Source organism: Nelumbo nucifera, chromosome 7, assembly GCF_055504915.1.
Source record: "Nelumbo nucifera cultivar China Antique chromosome 7, China Antique-T2T, whole genome shotgun sequence".
NCBI lineage: Eukaryota > Viridiplantae > Streptophyta > Magnoliopsida > Proteales > Nelumbonaceae > Nelumbo > Nelumbo nucifera.
In genome coordinates, this window is record NC_142655.1 from 4,730,990 (window position 1) to 4,750,971 (window position 19,982).

The 19,982-nt window shown below is 35.8% G+C and overlaps 2 protein-coding genes across 2 annotated transcripts; both read left to right on the plus strand.

Annotated features, from left to right (window-relative positions):
* The first annotated feature begins 2,060 nt into the window (after positions 1 to 2,060).
* LOC148790107 (DIS3-exonuclease-like protein) lies at positions 2,061 to 2,630 on the plus strand. The gene has a single exon (XM_088892063.1). It carries the CDS (start codon positions 2,198 to 2,200, stop codon positions 2,396 to 2,398), a length of 201 nt encoding a protein of 66 aa, XP_088748189.1. The 5' UTR covers positions 2,061 to 2,197; the 3' UTR covers positions 2,399 to 2,630.
* An 8,288-nt stretch (positions 2,631 to 10,918) lies between these two features.
* LOC104597469 (tRNA (5-methylaminomethyl-2-thiouridylate)-methyltransferase) lies at positions 10,919 to 18,291 on the plus strand. Its single transcript, XM_010259018.3, has 10 exons — positions 10,919 to 11,410; positions 12,089 to 12,163; positions 12,942 to 12,995; positions 13,353 to 13,431; positions 13,632 to 13,759; positions 14,130 to 14,213; positions 14,410 to 14,493; positions 16,180 to 16,331; positions 16,570 to 16,720; positions 16,937 to 18,291. Exons 1-10 carry the CDS (start codon positions 11,066 to 11,068, stop codon positions 17,378 to 17,380), a joined length of 1,596 nt encoding a protein of 531 aa, XP_010257320.1. The 5' UTR covers positions 10,919 to 11,065; the 3' UTR covers positions 17,381 to 18,291.
* Positions 18,292 to 19,982: the final 1,691 nt, after the last annotated feature.

Consider the following 19,982-nt stretch of genomic DNA (forward strand, 5'->3'; position numbering starts at 1 on the left):
ATGCCAATCTGACGTCAAAAAAGGCACCCCCTTTGGATCGGTCATTCAAGGCGGAACCGTGGAAAGAAAAGCTAAAGAATGTCCCAGAAACGACGAGATTCTTTCCTATCCAAACCTGAATTAACATTTACTTGGGTAATTTGTATCCAGATCCAAATCCGGTCCAGATTCATCTCAAGGCATCCCCCGTGCTATTCAATGATCAAGTGGATCGGACCCATTCCCCAAACCGTATTTTTATATTGTAAGAATTCAATATTCTATTGTTCACATTTCTTCCCTCCCAATAAGTGGATTCATACCAGAACAATATTCGGTGTGTCCAAGTTCAACACGGAATCTGATCCAAGCTCGTACGATGCAAATGGATCGGATATTATCCGACAAGAACCGCTCCATTTCGCCTTCAACGTGCATTGAAAACATCTTCTCTACTTGTCACTGGGAGATGTTTTCAATGCACGGTTGGGATGTGCTGTAGCCTACGATGTAAACTCTTCTATTTGGCCCAACCGGGTGCCACATTAAAACTCACCCTGTATAGAAAAAATACAACCGTCTAGCTTCCACCGGACCCATGGCCATGTTTTTGATAGGACCCATATATACCAGGTACTGGGCCTACAGACCCTATAAGCCCTCTTCTTTTTTTGGTAGAAATAAGAGGAATTACACAAGATGGGAGTAGCTCGGCCCTCTTCGCTTCATTGTGAGGTGCATCGTGATCCACATGGACCATGTCCACGTCCAAAATTTTGTATTCGTTGAATAAAAAACTAGACCCATCTATCTTGTTCAGTCAATCGTATTTGCGTACTAAAACAAAAATATAAAAACTCTCCCTGAGGTTTTGACAATCACAAAACATCCCTTAAAAGTTTCATTAAAAAAAACCTCTTCTACGGTGTTTTCGAATCATTGTTGATTTGGACGGTTGGACCATTTAAGCAATCGGTTGTCTTACTCTCAATTTGGTCCTTTGCCAAAAACTATTGAGTTGGTCAGAGATTCAAGCAGTTAAATCATTGATCCATTCAATGATTTTGGCCATTTTATTTTAGTTAGTTTTAAAATTTTTAATTAAAATAGGTTATTTGTTCAAACCAGGCGGTCAAACTACCAACACAAAAACTGATGGTCAGAACGGTCCCAATTCTGGGTTGGTTTTTAAAACATTGCTCCACTATATTTTTGAAAAAACCTAACCTCCCTTCCATTATTATCTCAAATGGAAAACGTTGGCATAATGCATTAATTTTTTAAAGCATCCATTCTACTCTTGTGTCTACCAATAGATAGATATTTACTAAAATACCCTTGAAAAAACTTAATTTTTAACTAAACAAAAGCAAATTCCTTGGGTCAAATTAAAAAGTGTAATGTAATTTTATATAAAGTCTAAAAGGGTAAATTTGACATTTTGAATTATATTAGAAGATGCCCTTAACAAATGGTAAGAACAATTTTGTAAATTCCAAGTTCTGTTGCTACGATAATAGTAAAAGGGAGGTAATTATAGGTTTTTAATGTTTTAAAAAACGATTCGGAACTAGAATCATTTTGGCCACCGATTTTTGGGTTGATGGTTTAATTGTCCGGTCTGAATGAATAGCTTGTTCTAACAAAATAAATTAAAAAATAATTAAAATTTATAAGCAGTCAAAACTGTTGAACGGGTCGACGATTTAACCATCCGGGTCAATAATTCATTGATCGATTCAATGATTTTTTGCCAAAATCCGAATTTGAGATAAAACGGAATCGATTGCCTAAACGATTCCCAAACTAGACAGTTTGACCATCCGGATGAATGGCGGTTCAAAAACCATGGTTTTTTTTTTTCAAAAACAGGGGAGATTTTTTGTTAAAGTAAAACTTCACCGAAGGTTTTGTATGATCGTAAGAAATATGAGGGGGTTTTGATATTTTACCTAAACAAAAGGTTCGATCGTGTATTTCTATACGTATAGCATACGAATAAAGATACTTATAATTCCAATACACAGGATACGGTCAGCCGATGGCCAAATATATACCAAGGGAAACGGTACGGCACGAAAGGGCATAGTTTTATAATTGAAAAAAAAAAATAAAAAACGGAGGTGAAAACTGAACGAAGTCGTCCTCTGTTTTTCTCAAACTCCTCTCTCTCTCTCTCTCTCTGGTTTGGTAAGCCCCGTCGTTCTGTGTCAGTGAGATGTTGCAGTTGTTCTTCGCCGTGGCCTTCTCGGCGGTGCCTTTAACACTGTACATTCCGCCGCTGCGGAGCTTGAATCTGTTTGTAGAGACAATAGAGGCTCTTCTAAGGGAGACAACAGTTTATACGGTGAGAGTGTATCCACGGATAAGGCACGCCTGTTCCAGGATCTTGGCTTCTTTTCTTCGCGTCAGGAGGTAGATTAATGGGTTCGGATCTTTAAGTTTACTTTTCTCTGATGAAGTAGTAATTTTGTTTTTCTTCTCTTCTTTTCTTTTTTCATTATGGGGATTTCTCTTCACTTTTCTTTTTCTGGGTGGAGATTGTCGAATGGATGGAAAAACTGTAACTGTGAAAATTGAGATGTATGTATACACGGTTGATGTAAATAGATGTATTGTTCTCAGGGAATAACACAGAGATTTGACATCCAGAGTTGTGTTTTCTTCTCTTTCCTTTCAGAGGGGTTTGTGGGATTGATTGTTGCTTGTTCAACTTTCTTTTCTTTTTCTCTCTTTTAAGGATCTTTGTGATGGGTTCACGAAATACCAGAAAAAGGTACTTTTTTTGTTCTCTCAATCATTTGTTGTTTGATTAAATTCAGGGGATTCCCTTCTTCAATTTTTAGAGGGGTGGCTTATTTCTGTTTGCAATTTTTTTTTCTCAATTTTGATTTGAATATGGATCTCTTTTGGGATTTGAAGATAGATCTCAATCTTTGTTTATGTTGTTTGAATACTGTGATTTATTGATTTATTAGATTACTCCATGGATGCTTCTAAAATGCACCCCCATCCCCTCTTTCAGTTAATGGCTCGCTTTTCAGGATCTTCCCTTCTGGAATCTGAATTTAATTTTGAGTTCCCCTGTTTTCTTTTCCTGGATGGATGAACTCAGTAAGGCTGTATTTGGTTGGATAGAAAATAGGAGAAAATTCTTTAAAACCTTCCCTCAACTTTCTGTTTCTCTAATTTTATTTCAAACCAAACATAAAAGAAAACCATTGAAGCAAACAATTTATTTTCTTTCTTTCTTTCTACCCTAATTTACTTGTACTTTTTATCTTCAAAATGTTAATTGAGTTGACACTCAGACATTGGCTTTGTCATGTGTATTGAGATGCCACATGCTCTGTGTACCCATTAGTGAACTGTTTGACTCGGCACATGGATGCCCTGCACCTGCAGTCCTGCGCTGATGTAAATGAAGCTCTCAAGTTTCATCTCGTGTAAAAAGGACACACTGCTCAACTAAGGCCAAGGGTCGCATCAGATCGACCACTCACCTCTGCCTTGTCCATTTCCTAACTACATTTCTAGGTTGTGTAGTTGTGTCTTTCAAACAGATCCAAGTGTACTGTGCAGATTTAAATGAGGTAATAAAGCCATGCTTGTTGCAATAATTCAATAATTTGGGCTCTTGAATAATTGCACAGAAACGACACCATCCCCCCCCCCCCTCCCCAAATCCTTTTGTCCTTTCTTTACTAAATTTCCAGGTTGTGTAACTTTGCTTTTCAAACAGATCCAAGTGTACATTTAAATGGGGTAATAAAGCCATGCTTTACAGTGAAGTTTCTTTTCTTTACATACGCTTCAGACTTCAAAGCTTCAACCCTTCTCTCTAGCTATGTTTCCAACAGTTTCTGTTGATTCCTTGATTTGATCATTTGGGCTTAAATTTCCAGGTTGTTTAACTCTTTTTTTGTTCAAAGAGATCCAATTGTACAATTAAATGGGGTAATAAAGCCATGCTTGTTACAGTGGAGCTTCTGTTCATTCCTTAATTTGATATTTTGGGCGTAAATTATCCATATCTCCCCCCATCATCCCCTTACCTTTCCTATAAATTTCCAGGTTGAGTGAGTAACTATGTTTATTTCAAACAGATCCAAGTGTATATTCAAATGGGGTAATAAAGCCATGCTTGTTAAAGTGAAGTTTCTGTTCACTGTTTAATTTGATAATTTGGGCTTAAATTATTGCATAGGGATGACACCATCTATCTCTGTGGATAATGTGGGCCTAGTGATTGATGGCTTAGCTAGGCCACTGTACTAATGGAGTGGTGGGTTTGGTGTTGACATTAATAGTGAAATGGTCTCATTGATATAAGATATGGGTCTTCAACTGAATTGCCAAGCATTGGAAAATTGAAATGGTTTCATCTCTTGGGTGATCACTGGTGATTGCCTTGGTGTCTGCAGCTGTGGGGAAAGATCAAGGTTGAGTTTGTAGGGCTTTTTAGTTGTTAAAGCCAAAGGGTGTGTTGAGTACCCAAGTGGGCCACGATTTAACATAGGACCCACTTTATGATTTTTTTTGTTAATGGAACCCACAGCCTTATCATATCAGACGGTTGAGAGCTCTTTGCAAAAAAAAAAAGAATAAATAAATAAATCTTGTTTATACCAAGTACTCTTTGCAAAACTGCTCAAAATGAGTAATTTGATCCAGAGTGTGACAAGCCTTTTGGATTTTTCTCACCAAACGTTTTACAGAGTTTAGGCTGGTTTATTCAATGAATGATTCCATTGTTTGATACAAGCGGTTTCAATGATAATTTTGCCATGCTACGAGATCTTTAACAAGATGATCTTGTAACGGAAGTACTTTTCTAGTTTTCTTCAAATTGACTTTTAGCATAACAAACGGGCCCTGTTGGGGTACAATATTACATAATTGGCATCTTGAGGATTGATCTCTTAAGGGTGGGATTTGTTTCAAAGCAAAATCTATGCATCAAGTATATATATATATATATATATATATATATATATATATATAAAAGTGTGATTGATTAAATGTAATGGTGAGTATACCTTATTAAAGTAAACTTCAAGTGATGGGTTGACGCCTGAATTTAATGTAGAGCTAATATTAACGAATGCATCATAGTTGAACTCTTATCTCTATAGCAAATTTTTATTTATATCGAAATATTTGTTCTATAGACTCCATTTGGAAGGAGTACAAATACAAATATATACAATACAAGTAGATAAAAAATAATACAAAATACAAGATTTTGCACTCTAGATATTTGTATTTGTACTCTTTCTAAACTGAGCCATATATTCATATCTTTTATTATGAAAACTTTGTTTTTTATCATTGATCTCGAGACAAATTTGGACAGAAATAATCCATAAAACAGTTCAGTCCAAAAGATTTCCCATTTTATGGAGAAACAAATGCAGCCCAAATTAGTCATTGCTTGCAGTTCAAAAAAATAAATCATTGAAAGATAACCTAGGACTAAGAGTTTCCACTCTTTTGTGTTAATAACCCTAATGACAACCATCCAACATATATATTGCTTCAATTAATCATTTAACCTTTTGGCCTAAAAAAATATCAATCATTTAATTCCAAATTTTCATAATACATTAATAAAGCTATTTTTTTTCTCTAGTGTTGGGTTGCAAAGGCATTGATACAGTATGTTCATCCAACAATGGGTTTCTATAATTTTCCTTTTAATCCATAGTTGGCAGCGAATCATGGATGAATTGTTTAGATTTCATTTATTCCCAAGAGATCAGTTCACTTTTATGCGATAAATAAATAACCAAATTTCATAAAATACACAAGTTTTAGAATTCAAAACATCCCCAAGCTAAAGCAACTAATGTAAATTAAAGCTCAAGCAAAGAAATAGCAATTACCAGTTTAAAATCATAGAATTGTTAGCCCATTTCAATAAAGCTATATGACATTGTTAAGGAAAGCACATCCATATGAACAGAACAGCCCCTTGGCTTATGGCTTAGCAATACAAGCTTAGAACCATGTTTGGCCAGATTAATGGGTGTATGGCCTATATAATAGATGTGTTATAACCTCAGTTTGGAAAGAGTGCAAATACAAATATGCACAGTACAAAAATCTTGTATTTTGTATGTATATACATTCTAAATATTTACATTTGTACTTCTTTGAAAGGAGTACAAATACAAATATGTACAGTATAAATACATACAATATAGAAAATAGAAGGTTTTACACTCTACATATTTGTATTTATACTCTTTCCAAACAGAGTCTTAATTACATTATTTGTAATGAAAATTAAGATTCAGAATTACTTGGTTGTTTTGAGGAATGCTCATAATCTCCAGTGGTTCAGGCTCCCCTTATAATTACCAATCTTGAATTGGAGCTTGGTTTCAGCAAAATCTTTTTCTCCCTAAAATTATAGGTAACTACAGATTGGTTGGTGGTTTGCAAGCTGGTACAAATTAAGATTGGCCACTGTTAAGTGGTGGTAAAGAATACACTAATTGTAAGCAATAATCCACCACCTAATTGTTTATCCTCTTGGTTTTTATTCAATAGATCACTAGAAGAGATCTATTTATATCAGTGTTTTCAAAACCGGACTAAACTGGATGATCAGACCAAAAAAATCAAAAATCGGTCCATTTTATCTTAAAAGTGTTTTGTTTTTTGGCCAAAAACCGTTGATTTGATCAACAAATTACTAATCCAAGCGGTCGAACAGATGACCTGAACAACGGTTTTTGACGTTTTTTATTTTATTATCATAGTGGGTCATTTGTTCAATCCGAACAATCGAATCATTCGACCCAGGAAGATACCTAATCATGCTAATTATGGTTTATACAATAAGGTAGGGCAATCCAATAATGAGTCCTTATCTGCTCTAGAAGTTAGGGGAACCCCAGAAACTTTGGCCAGCCAACAGCTTGGGCTGTCAACAGGACTTTCCCTGCATGATGCGATGGTTCACCCAGCAATACACATTTATAGATACTTCATTCTTTACCAAATCCACTACCTTGGTCTTCAATATTGATGACAATTTTCCCGGTCCCCACCAGGTACCCGGCCTCCCTGAGCTGATGGGGTTGAGGTTGGGGATGGAGACTGCTCCGGTGGGGGAGGAGACGGGGATGAGAGTCAAATCTCTAATCCAATCCCACCCCAAATGCAATATTTTTAAAATATTTTTTACATTTTAAATTTTGAAAGTAATTATGTGTAATTGCAATAATGCCAGTATATATATTGAATAATTTTCAATTTATATGTTATCTTGGTGATTAATGATGTTTGGTGCTAAACCAATTTAGATTAACATTTTTTCTCTCTTTTAAGCAAATCTTTTTTCTCAAAGCAACCTTCTAAATAGAAAAAGAATTCAAGGATTTGGGTCCCTGATGGAGAACCCATCTTCATCAGGAATCAGGGATACAGGATGATTTTTCTCCCTAATGGTAATCGGGTTAGGTATACAGAGTTACTTAAAAATCAGGGTCAAGAATGGAGAGTTTGGTCTCTGCCCATTGCCATTTCTGTGTCTTCAATAAACTAGTTGGATACTCCCAATTTAGAAATTTAGATACATATATCTTTTTAGCATTTTCTCCCCTAATTCTAAGATAACTATTCCGAAGGACAAATCGTCATCATCATCCAAGCTTTATACCAATTATATGGGGTCGGCTAAATAAATCCTGTTTTGGCATTCTGTTATGTCTAATGTCATATGAATTGTTAAATCATGAGCGCCTAAACCATTTCTTACTACTTCTATCCATGTTCTTTTTGGTCTACGTCTAACCCTTTCAACCCCTTCAACTTGTAATACATCCCTTCTACTTACTGGTGAATGGTGATAGATGAATGCATTAAAAACACATGAACACATAATTACAGTCAATATTAGAAAATTATCTAACCATTTATCGGTAATTTCTAAAACTTCTATTACCTTTTAGGTACTTTCAAAATTACCCCCTATATGAAGGTTTTGTAAATCATATATTCCTTGTGTCAAGTTTTCTTATGGTGTCATAAAAGGTAATTTTCAAATGACATAAATGCCTAGCCTATTTGATGTCTCTCATCTATTTTTAATGTGACAAAGATAACCCTAGCACATGCTAACCATTATCTTTCCCCCTCCTACCCTCAAAGAGTGTTCTACAGCTAGTACATTTTGATCTATGTGTATTGATCAATTTATTCTGATAAGACCAAGGTTTTTAAAATTGAATCGGACAATGAACTGTTCAGGGGTCCGGTTTTCGGGTTGAATGATCCGACCGTTCAAATCAAATAGATGGCCTGTTTTAATAAAAAATAAATAACGACAAAATCATTAACCGATTCAAACAATTCGACCACCTGAATTAATGATTTACTGACCAAATCAATGGCTTTTTGCCAAAAAACAATTATGAGGTAAAATGGAACCAGTCAAATGACTGATTCTCAATTTTTACAGTCCGATTTTGAAAACATTGGATAACACTCATATATTCTAAGAACAAAGAAGCAATGATGCACATGAATTTCACTATGGTACGCACAAATCGAAATATTAAACTCAGTTGTCTAATTGTTACAAAGATCTAAATGTTGATCATGACCATCTATATAATGCATCAAAACCTAACATTGATATGTTCTCATGCTTGACAATTTGTCACTTCAACTGGTCCCTCCTTTGTGGGTCTTGGCATTTTGCTCAGTGGTAGAACACCCATTATTTAAGGATATTTTGGGTATATTAATATATGCACATGTCTAAACAGTACATGATATGTGATGGGTAAAGTTGTAGTTTTGCATTTTTCTACTTTCCATTCAATGGTATTTGAGAATATATCTGACAGGGGTTCCTTGGAGGTATCTAAAAAAGTGAGGGCAAGTTATACACATTGTAATTTCCCTCTAGTATTTTAAGTGGGGACACATCCAATGTTGTGTTCTAGTCCTCACAAAATGTGACACATGGCAAATTATTAAGGACCCAAATTTTCATACTGGTCTTTTGGCCCCAAACAAACCCTATTGGCTTTCTCTGTCATATTCTTATCATAAGTACATCTACCCTATATTATTATGCCAAAAACGTGTCTGCTTCCTCACATGCATATATACGAGGGTTTCTCTTTCTCTTTCCTTTTCACTTTTGGGCTGTTAAATTGGGGCCCTTCACATTATGGGGTAGAGGGGGTGGGGAACTTTTAACTGGTGACTTTGATGGAGACATGACAATACAAGGTGGGCTATAGGTAATAAGTAGATTACAATGAAAGAATCCCTTTCAAGTGAATAACCCCATCTTGTTTGGTTGCTAAGAAAACAAGGAAAGAAAAAAGAAATGAAATTATAGAAGAAAAAGAAGAAATAAATAAAAGAAAGATTTTCTTTTAGAGAAAATGAGAATGGTGCCCAATGTTGCTTCCTCTCACTTTCCATTGTTTTGCTCTACTTAGGACAGGAAAGGAAAGGAAGTAAAAGAAATGAAGAATTTACCTCCCTATTTTGGTTCTCTTTGACCAAGAAATCCATATTTTTTTTTTCAGAAGTGATACCCATCTCTCATATGGGTAAGTTATTTTCCCACTTCAAGGAAAAATGTTAACACTTGGATTGGATTAGACAAAATTACCCCTTTCAATAATGGCTTTTTACGGATATATAAAACGATCATTGTCTTATTTACCTGAGAAATAAAAGAACATGAATAAATGCATTTACCCAACAAGTGTTTCCTTGAAAATATTTACCTGGATAAATAACTCCCCAAAAAAATGAATGAGACATTGGTTTTAAAGTGAATTTATTTCAGATTTTCCTGTCCCTTCATCTATGCCTTGCCACTTAGGCTATATTTGGTTTGAAACCAAAAATTGAAGGAATTTTGTGAAAATTCCTTTTAAGAACTTTTCTTAAAGGAATTGAGTTCACACTTGGAGCCTCTGCTTGGCAAGTGATTCCATGCATGCAACCTCCATTGTATACATATTCGGAAAAATATCCTTTACAAGTGGGTCTATTAGTCAGATTATTCGTTATACCTCGATCCTTAGAGTTACAAAGGAATGGCCATAGCACAGATTAGTTATACGTGGCTCTTTGGAGAAAAGGGTATGTTCGTTATACCCTCGCTCTTCTAACCCCTTTAATTTGTAATATATTAGTTTTTCTAACGGGTGTTGTAGATGGTGTTCTATGTATATGGCCAAATTGCCTCAGTCTATTTTTTCTCAATTTATCACCTATTCAGCTATTCCCAGGTTCTTTTATATACATTTTGAAAAATGCCTTAATATGAGCACAAAAATCAAATTGAAATCTATAATTTTATAAATTTGACAAAAGTTTTAGTACTAGCTGTCAACCTAATCTAATCCTATTCTATTTAGGCTTGGGACCAGCAATATAAGATAAACTCATAGGGCAGGTTTTTTTTTTTTTTTCAAGCTGAAGTTCAACCTAATTATGTATTTATCAATTGAATTATTTGAAGGGCATCTTCACCCCAAAGTTTAAAACGCCCCTACAGAGAGTATATCGAGATTCTGACTGGTTCAGGGGGTGGAGGAACCTTAAACCGGCTCCCTGAACTGATTTTGAAAAAAAAAAAAAAAAAAAGGTACTGATACTGCCTAATACGCCCTTACCGGCATATCGGACATATCGAACCTTGCTTCACCCTAAAGGAGATAAATTCAAAATTTAAATATGTTTGAAATTTTTGTGTGTATAATACATCTTCACCCCACTGATAACTACTGTTGATTAGTTATCAGTTTTTTAGGGTATCGTACCTTTCCACCTTCCAGTATCACAGTCGGACTTATTTAAACCCAGTCAAAATCGAGTTTAAGCCCCACCCAATTTGGACTTGCTTAGACCTTGGGCCGGGTTGACCTTCTTATATGGGATGAGTTTTGGTCCACTAGACCCAGTCCAAAGCAGATACACGAAGCCAAGTTCTATCTTCTATGGCTCATCGTCTATCCAGAGCATAGTTCTTTCCAGTTTCCAGCCCTGAAAAAGGATACTACTACAGACTACAGTTGAAAGAGTTCTGTCTGTTCATGAGCGAATGCAGAGGGCAATGGCAGCTCTCCCTCTTCTCAACCTTCTCTCTCTGCAGAACCCAAACATCAAATATTCCCTTTCACTATTCTCTCTTAAGACCGCTCGCTCTCGATTCTCTAACCCCAGAAACGTGACGAGATGTCTCTCTGTGTCTGCTGCGGAGCACAAATTATCCCTTGGTTTAAAGTCTAATACCGTTCTTGAGCCTTACCTTTCTTGCTCGATGCCCGGAAAGAGGCTCAAAGTCGCAGTTCTTCTTAGTGGAGGTGTTGACAGTAGCGTTGCTCTTCGGCTTCTCCATGCCGCCGGACATTCCTGCACTGCGTTCTACCTGAAAATCTGGTTTCAAGTACTTCTTTTGTTCTTATGTGGATTTCTATACTCAAATTCAGTAGAAATGTCTCAACTTTGAATTTGCTTTGTAATGTATCCCTTGGGGATGCAAGTGGTAGGTTCTCTGATTTTAATGTAGTAATGGCTTGTAATTTGGGTCTAAGTTATGAAATAACCCGTGGAACATTTTATGTGAAAATAAAATAATTTAATTGTGTAATGCAAAAACTGAAGGTTTTATACTGGACACAAGAAAGATATTTATCATTCTTGCGTTGCTACTGAATCTGCCTTTTTTTTTTAAGTTTACATTTTCATCTATTATTTTATTAAAATTGGTAAGGTATACATGTCCTAATATCGCTAGGCATCCCAAGAATATCATGCAAAGTTCATTGAAGTGGGGTAGAATCCTTCAAGGTTTTTTATTGGGGTGAAGAATGCACTTACCCAAAGCAAACAAAAAATATTAGGACTCGAGTATTTAGCTACATTGGTTGCCCTAGTGCACCACAATCATGAAGTGATATGTTTTAATCCAGCTTGAACAGATAGGAATAAATGCAAAAATTATTAATGATTTCACATATTTCTTCCCCAGAAAAGATTTAATTGTGTCCTCATGTTGTATTCTGTTAGTATTAATACTCCAGAAAAAAACACGTAATTAGTTGTGCTAATTGGTTCTTTGTAGGAAGACTTTGAAAACTTCTGGTCAGCATGCCCGTGGGAGGAAGATTTGGAATATGTAAAAGCAGTTTGTGATCAGGTGGAGTTCTTCTCTTGTTTCCGTGTTTTAGAATATCAGTGAAGGATTGAAAGCCAAGTGGGAATGGCCATTAAAGACCACCTTTGTTTCTGTCCTTGGATGAAAGTAAAGAAAATCTCAAATGGTTCATACTTCATACTGAACAATTCCTTTGGATTTGACTCTGTCATTCCATGTATTTTGGTTTAGCTCGTCTGATGTATACCTAATTGAAATAGTTAGCTTGATCCAAGTCCATTTGCTTATGCATTTATTTATTTTTATGACTTGCATCATAGACTAAAATTAATATTTGAGTGAATTCTGTAAAATGAAACCTAGAGAGAAACAGGAAAAACAGAGCACATAGAGGAGAATCAATGATTTAATGTTGTTTGGTAATGGTATTGTACGTCCATGCTTAAACCCCTTGGAAATTGCTACAATCTACCTGGTATTACAACCCTAGCTTTCTCCTGCTAGTTCTTAAGGAATTGAATTTCTTTTCAGAAACCCTAGTTGAACTTCCAATGAGGTGGTACAAAATACCCAAATTACCTTGTACAGACAGCTTATGGTTGCATTTTTCTTTAATTCATGTACATTGCACCCTAATTCAACCCCAAACGATATTTACATAATTGCCACCCCAAATCTCCTTAAGTGTGTATCATTGCACTGTTAGAATATAAAGACAATTATACAACAAATTCAATGGGAAAAATCTCATGTTTAAAAGAATCATATTATATTGCTTTTTTCTAGTATAGGTTCTGAGATCATTTACATTATTTTACAGGTTGAAGTACCATTGGAAGTTGTACACTTGACTGATGAGTATTGGGACAATGTGGTATGCATACTTTCCTTTGCCATTGGTTTCTTGGTATTCGTTTTCCAAGTTCACATATGTTTTCCTTTTGTATATCCTGCATAATGTTAGCTAGTCTAATGGGCTGTTGGTTGTAATTTGTCCTTTTCTCTTCTTTGAATAAAATTCTCCTTGTTAATGATGTATAGATATCATTTAACAAACATTAAATTATTATGGGTCTGTGGGTAATTATCAATCAACATCTGGTTTCATCAATATGTTATTTATTGTGTGCTGCTGAAAGATTTTTAACTTCAATCTAGTTCCACCTGGTTGATTTCTGTTCTTCTATATTGCCTTTCTTCTCATCTAATGTAAATTGATCTGATGTCTCAGGTATCTTACATTATTCAGGAGTACCGATATGGTCGCACTCCTAACCCGGATGTCCTCTGTAATACAAGAATCAAGTTTGGTATGTTACTCACTCAAGTTAGCTGGATATGAATTCTTACATCTTTGGTATAATTATATCGTTTACACCATGATACCTGGATACCTTACGAGGGTGCCATATTATGTCAGATACTTCAATTTTTAGTGTAAATCATGTAAATCATGTCCAGTTGTGTCCTTGCCGGGTCTGGATAACATGGTCCTTTACCCAATTTTCAGGAGCCTTTTTGGATGCAATCAGTAATATGGAATTCGACTATGTTGCGTCTGGACATTATGCAAATGTCATTCACCCATGTACAGATCAGAAGGATGGCCCTTCTATTCTAGAATTATCAGAGGATAAGGTATCCATGTTAGAAATACAAATGGTTAAAAATTGATTAGAAAATGTAAGAAAGACAAATTCATGCTATCTGTTCTTTCCCATTTTTATTCCATGTTGCTCAATGATCTTTCTGCATTTGCATATTGTTCGTAGAATCTTTGACAGGTAATTACAGTGAAAGCTTATTGGTCGGATTGTCATTCATGTGAATAATCTGGGAAGCAATTATTCCATGTTTTCATCCATCCTCTTTCTCTAAAATCCTAATTACCTATACTGCTGAAGTACTTATGTGCTCTTCTGAACATCTCTGAAGTGATCCTAGGTACTGAATGTGAGAATTATACTTTTGAGCATTGTTTGTTGATATATGCAGTTTGATGTTTCAGGTCAAGGATCAGACATACTTTCTTTCGCATCTTTCGCAGGCCCAGCTTAAACGACTTCTTTTCCCTCTTGGATGTATCTCAAAGGTTATATGAGGATAAAATCCTGTGTATTCCGAGTTTTTGTCTTTGCTACCTTACTTTGTTTTAATAGCTTTAGCTGTTTCAGTGGCAGCTAACCCAAGAACTGAGCTGTTCTTTTGGGCTTTATGCTTTTCTTAGATAACTTGAATGCTAAATGTCCATGATCTTGAATCTCTTTTTGTTGTGAAATTATCTGCAGAATGAGGTCCGTAAGCTTGCTGCAAAATTGGAACTTCCTAACAGAGATAGGAAAGATTCTCAAGGAATCTGCTTCCTTGGAAAGGTAATTGTGACAATTGTATTTTGGAATACATTTATTTGTTTGAAGAATGTTTGGTTGTCCATTAAGTATTTACACCTAGTAATTTCCCTCCTTGGTAGCAAAACTGCATAGAGGAGAATTGAATGTTTTACAAAATTTGATCAATTTATTTAAATAGGAAAGTTTAGTTCAATCAATGGTCATCAAGTTATCAACTAAACTAATTCTATAATCTCTAGTAGTAGACTGGTTTTATCATGAATCCATGTGGTCCAGTTGCTTTTATATGCTCTGGTACTAAATCAGTGATTTGCAGAAAATGCTTTACCTTCAGGATGCTTTTTGGCTTTGGAGATCATCTTAGTGGGTTGTCTTTGTTAGATCCTGGACTATGTTAACTGTTTAGGGATGATGGCTTCTTGATAGTGTATTTTAGCAATTACAATCATTTGCCAATTTTATAGTGGTCCGTGTCATTTTAATAAACTGTGACTAATGCTTCTGCAAGTTCAGTAAGATATATTCATTTTGAGTTACTGTCATTGTATTAAAGAGGTTAGATCATAGGCATATATAAGGGGGTAATCTCATTTTGCTGGACTAGGATATCAACTAATAACCTTGCTGATTCTTCTGCCTATTTTTTTTAAGAACTGTAAGGTAAAGTATTTTATTGAAATCAAAAGGCTAAAATACAATAGGGCCCCTGTACAATGAGAAACTGTACAGCAGAAAACAGTATACCCAATATAACCAACCCCCCAAAACAAAAACATATAAGAAGGAAATCAAGATAAAAAAAAAGAACAGGTGTGTCTGCTTTTGATTAATAGGTGATTTGCCAACCAAGAATGCATCATCCCCAAAATCCTGTTGAGAACCTCTTCTTTTGAAGTCTGCCTCCCTTTGAAAACTCTAGTGTTTCTTTCACACCATACTGCCCAGAAAACTGCAGAGGGAAGAATGCTCCATGTTACCTTTCCAGCTGTGCTTAAGCCTCCTAAGAACCAAGCCCCTATAAAACCCTTCACATCATCCAGGAAGCACATTTCCAGCCCTGCCTAATTAGAAATTTACTGTTTCTTTAAGGTGTATGAGGAGGGGTCATTACTTGGTGTAATGGTAAAATCTCGGGCTGTCAAGTGTGAGAATGCGAGTTCGAGTCTGGGAGTGGCCACTTTGTGCAAAAAAATGCCAATGGTTAGGACTGTATCCAGTCCAGCCTCCCAAGACCCCAGATAGCTGGGACCAACATTGGGTAATGGCCTTAAGGTATACAAGGAGGCTTTTGGCATAGCCTAAATGTTTTATGGTAGCTTCTTTATTATTCTTGTTTCATTGTATGGTTCCTTACTTTCATTTAAGCAATATGTTCTTCCTCAATCTTGTTACTGGTTATAAGATTTTATTATCATGAACCTTAAGGCTGTATCTCAAGCATATGCACCTACTAACTGATCTAACAAGGGTTCTTAGAGAGATCTTTGAAGGAGTTCTAGATGGCAGTGATGAAACAGATTTAAATCCTTATCCCAAGTGAATACCTTTAAGGGCTAAGTTGAACATATATGGACAGAAATTCTCTTAATAAATTACATACAGAAGGCTGAATAGAGTTCCAGAAATTAATAGCTTGTAGAAGATTAAGTCAGATTATTCTTTATTTCTTTCACCCTAGTGCTGAAGTTGATGACACATTGATTGTAGATAAAGTTCAGTGAATTCATTGCAAAACACATTGGGGAGATGGAAGGCATCTTGTTGGAAGCTGAAACAGGGGATTTTCTTGGGAAACACCATGGATTTTGGTTTTATACTATTGGTCAACGCCAAGGTCTACGCCTTCCTGGGGGACCCTGGTATGTTTTCTTCCCTTTTGGATGCAGTGGTTGTTCTTTGTAGTTTTGATTAACAAAGTCCAGTAATTTTAATCACCCCAAAACTCTTCCCTTTTACTCCTTTTATCCTATCCAATTAATGTAAAAATTATGCTCCTACCAGTCTTGTATGTTGAGATTATTCTTTCTACATGGTGGTTGCAGTTTTTATTATCTAATGAACGGCTTTACCCATGAAAATGCTGTGTGTTGCATGTAGGTATGTTGTCGAAAAGGATGTCAAAAATAATGTTGTATTTGTCTCAAGAAATTATTACTCATTTGACAAAAGAAGGCGCAGATTCCGTGTTGGATCCCTGAAATGGCTTGCTGGATTGCCTCCAGATCAGTTTAATAAGCTCCAGTGCAAGGTAGGAATTCCCAACTTTATTTCTTATTTTCCATACCTTGCCAGTTCTTGGTAATGGTATCCACAAGCAAACTATTTCAATGCATACAATGTGTTTTCTACTCTTGGTAATGATATTTATTCTGTTTTGATGAGATTTAACGTCAGATAAATCTGATCGTGTGTGCTTCTAATGTAATTATGATTATTGATAGTTTAGATGATGAACAAATTTCAGGTTCGACATGGTCCTGGCTTTTATGATTGTAGTTTAATAATGGAAACTGGTGAAGATGGTGACAGAACTTCTGCTGTTGTTCATTTATCTGAGGATGATCAAGGCTTGGCTGCTGGGCAGTTTGCAGCCTTTTACCAAGGAAAAACTTGCATAGGCTCTGGCGTAATCTTGGAGTGTTGGGATAGCCAAGGCTTCCCTGTCTGTGCAAAGGCTCTTCAAATTGCAAGAATGGAAGATAAATCCAAGCTTGGGAAACCAGTTAAGATTAAGGTCAATCCAGAAAATTCTTTAAAGAGTTCTGAAATTACAGATAAAGTGGAACTTAATGGAAAATCTTTGAATTCAGAAGATATTACCCTTGATAAAAGTAAACAATCATCTCAAGGAATTTTCAACGTAAACTGGTTTCAGAAGCTTAGAGAGAAGTGGTTGCAGGTATTCTAATTTTCTAGACTTTCTGACCGTTGAACTTACAGTGCAGAGAGAGAAATATAATCCTTAGTGATCTCTTCTCACAGAGGTTAATTCTTGCAAGGTATTGCCTGGTAATGGAAGTCAGTGAAGAGCTCTCTTTCGTTCTTGTTTTACTTCCAGGTTCTGGTGCCATTTTCCTCTCTTTGATAATTTAATGGCTGTGTCATAATGGTAAATGCTTTGGAGTCTGGGCCTCCTTGGAATTGGTAGGAAGTAGGAACTGATAAGAGCTACACGGGAAGATCCTATCAGCCTTCTCTCTTTCAGTGGGCTTTCAAGAGTGTACAAAAGCTGAGATTTTGATCATACTTAAAGGGTTTAACCTCATGTATCTTATTGAATTCAAGAATTTCGTGGTACAGGACCTACAGATTGATAAACAGGTGGTTATTTGGTGGAGACAGAGATATCAAGGGTGCCTTGCAGACTTGGTAGGAAGTAGGAACTGATAAGAGCTACACGGGAAGATCCTATCAGCCTTCTCTCTTTCAGTGGGCTTTCAAGAGTGTACAAAAGCTGAGATTTTGATCATACTTAAAGGGTTTAACCTCATGTATCTTATTGAATTCAAGAATTTCGTGGTACAGGACCTACAGATTGATAAACAGGTGGTTATTTGGTGGATGACAGAGATATCAAGGGTGCCTTGCAGACTGAAACATCATATCAGAGAAACTAGATCTTCCACATCTATCTCATTCAGATTAGTGATGAGATTTGCTAATTCGACAACTAATGGTCTTGCTAAATAGAGAAATTTCTATTGGAGGATTTCTTTGCAGAGACAGTTAATGGTATTATTATGATTTATGGCGCTTGTAACTTTTGGCTACTCTATTGTTATTAATAAAAAATGATTCTTTGTCGCAACTAGGCCTTAACTGACTGCTAAAGGATCTTAAATGCTTGTTTTTGTGGTTGCCCTGAGATGAGAGATAAGTGGTCAAAACTCAAAAGTCATTCTAGTTCTTTGGGAATTGCCTGTTGGCGAATGACTAATTGGTTTGTAACTGCATTATGAGCTAGGGTTTGTGGAATATCCTATTCTTATTAATTAGTTGTCAATTTCTCATAGAAGTTGATAAGTCTCATGTAGACATCTAGTTTTGTGGAATATCTTTTTTTTTACTGTTAAAGTATCATTTAAATCGTACTAGTTTTAGAGTTATATTGAAAATGGGAATGTTTTCTCGTCCTTTTCTCTGTTAAAATTCTTGAAACTAGGATGAATTTGGATGGTGTTTGGTGGCAGAGTCGTTTCTCCAAGGTGTTTCTGCCATGTAGGTGTCAGTTCTCTCCCTCATTTTTTTTCTTGTTTGGTTGAGTGTTTCAAGCCATTTCAAACAACACTGGATGTCTTGAGTTTTGTGAGTCACTTTTGGAGAAAATGTCAATTATTTCAAACAGTATCTGATGTCTTGAGTTTTGTAAGTCGTCACTTTTGGAGAAAATGTCAATTTGATGTTTCTTGTAACCGGAGTAATGTTTTCTCCCTTTCAACTATGTGGTACCTAATGGTACCTACTTGACCTCATCATCTGATCTCTCTCTCCAATAACATCTTCCCTTCCCATTAAATCCCAAATCTATATCTATGTATTAAAATACTGTTGTATAGGGTGCTCATGCTATATATTTACTGTTAACTTCAAGGATAATTTCATTAGAGAAAAATTTGCTTGTGTTTCTTGGTTCATCTGCAAGAATAGAAACAATAAATGTTTTAATGGTTTAGTTAGTAATGCTGAGATTATTATTAGTAGAGCTTTAGTCTACTGGAATGAAATTAAAGAGATCTCTACTTGTATGGTTAACATTAACAGTAAACTTTTAACTCATGTTGAGTGGTTCAGGCCTAAACCTGATTGCATCAAGATTAACTTTGATGCTTCTTTCTCAAATAGTGGCAACTGTGCCATTGGGTGTATTGCTATGAACCATCAAGGCAAAGTCCTTGAGACCAAAGCTCTTAGGATTGGAATTTCGACAATTAACCGTGCAGAAGCTTGGGCAGCTTCGGAGGCCATTAATATTGCAATCAACTACAGGGACCAGCAAATTACCATCGAAAGAGACTCAAATGGTAATCGACTGCCTCAATGGTAGATTCTCGCCCCCGTGGAGAATGGAATGCATCATCAGGGAATGTCGGAATCTTGTCGACTTATTCAACTTAAATATCAAATTCGAGCATACATATCGGAAAGCAAATCAAGCAGCTGATTGGTTAGTTCGTAAAGCTCTAAACAACCGGGAGTCTAGTAGAGAGTTTAGCCTTTAGGTTTTGTGACTTTATTTTTATTTGTGATGCATATTTAAGGGGAAGAGCTACCCCCATGCTTGTGTAGCTCATCTTTTACCATTAAAAAAAACTGTGCTTTTTGATTTTTTTTTTCTTTTATAAATGCTATAAACTTTGACCATTATAACTTGGGAGCTCATAATCATGAAACCTAAATTTGCTGGTATGTGACAATCTGGATGCCCACATATTAAAGAGAAATTTTATTAGTCTTTGTGCTTTCTAGCAAGTACATAACCTGGAAAAGTTTTGCCCAAGTTATCACTTTAT

Excerpts from the sequence above, each read along its gene's own strand:
- LOC148790107 (XM_088892063.1), top strand. The coding sequence starts at position 2,198 with ATGTTGCAGTTGTTCTTCGCCGTGGCCTTCTCGGCGGTGCCTTTAACA.
- LOC104597469 (XM_010259018.3), top strand. The coding sequence starts at position 11,066 with ATGCAGAGGGCAATGGCAGCTCTCCCTCTTCTCAACCTTCTCTCTCTG. Across the intron at positions 13,760-14,129 it reads TAGAATTATCAGAGGATAAG|GTCAAGGATCAGACATACTT; the intron begins GTATCCATGTTA and ends TTGATGTTTCAG. Across the intron at positions 16,721-16,936 it reads TTAATAAGCTCCAGTGCAAG|GTTCGACATGGTCCTGGCTT; the intron begins GTAGGAATTCCC and ends AACAAATTTCAG.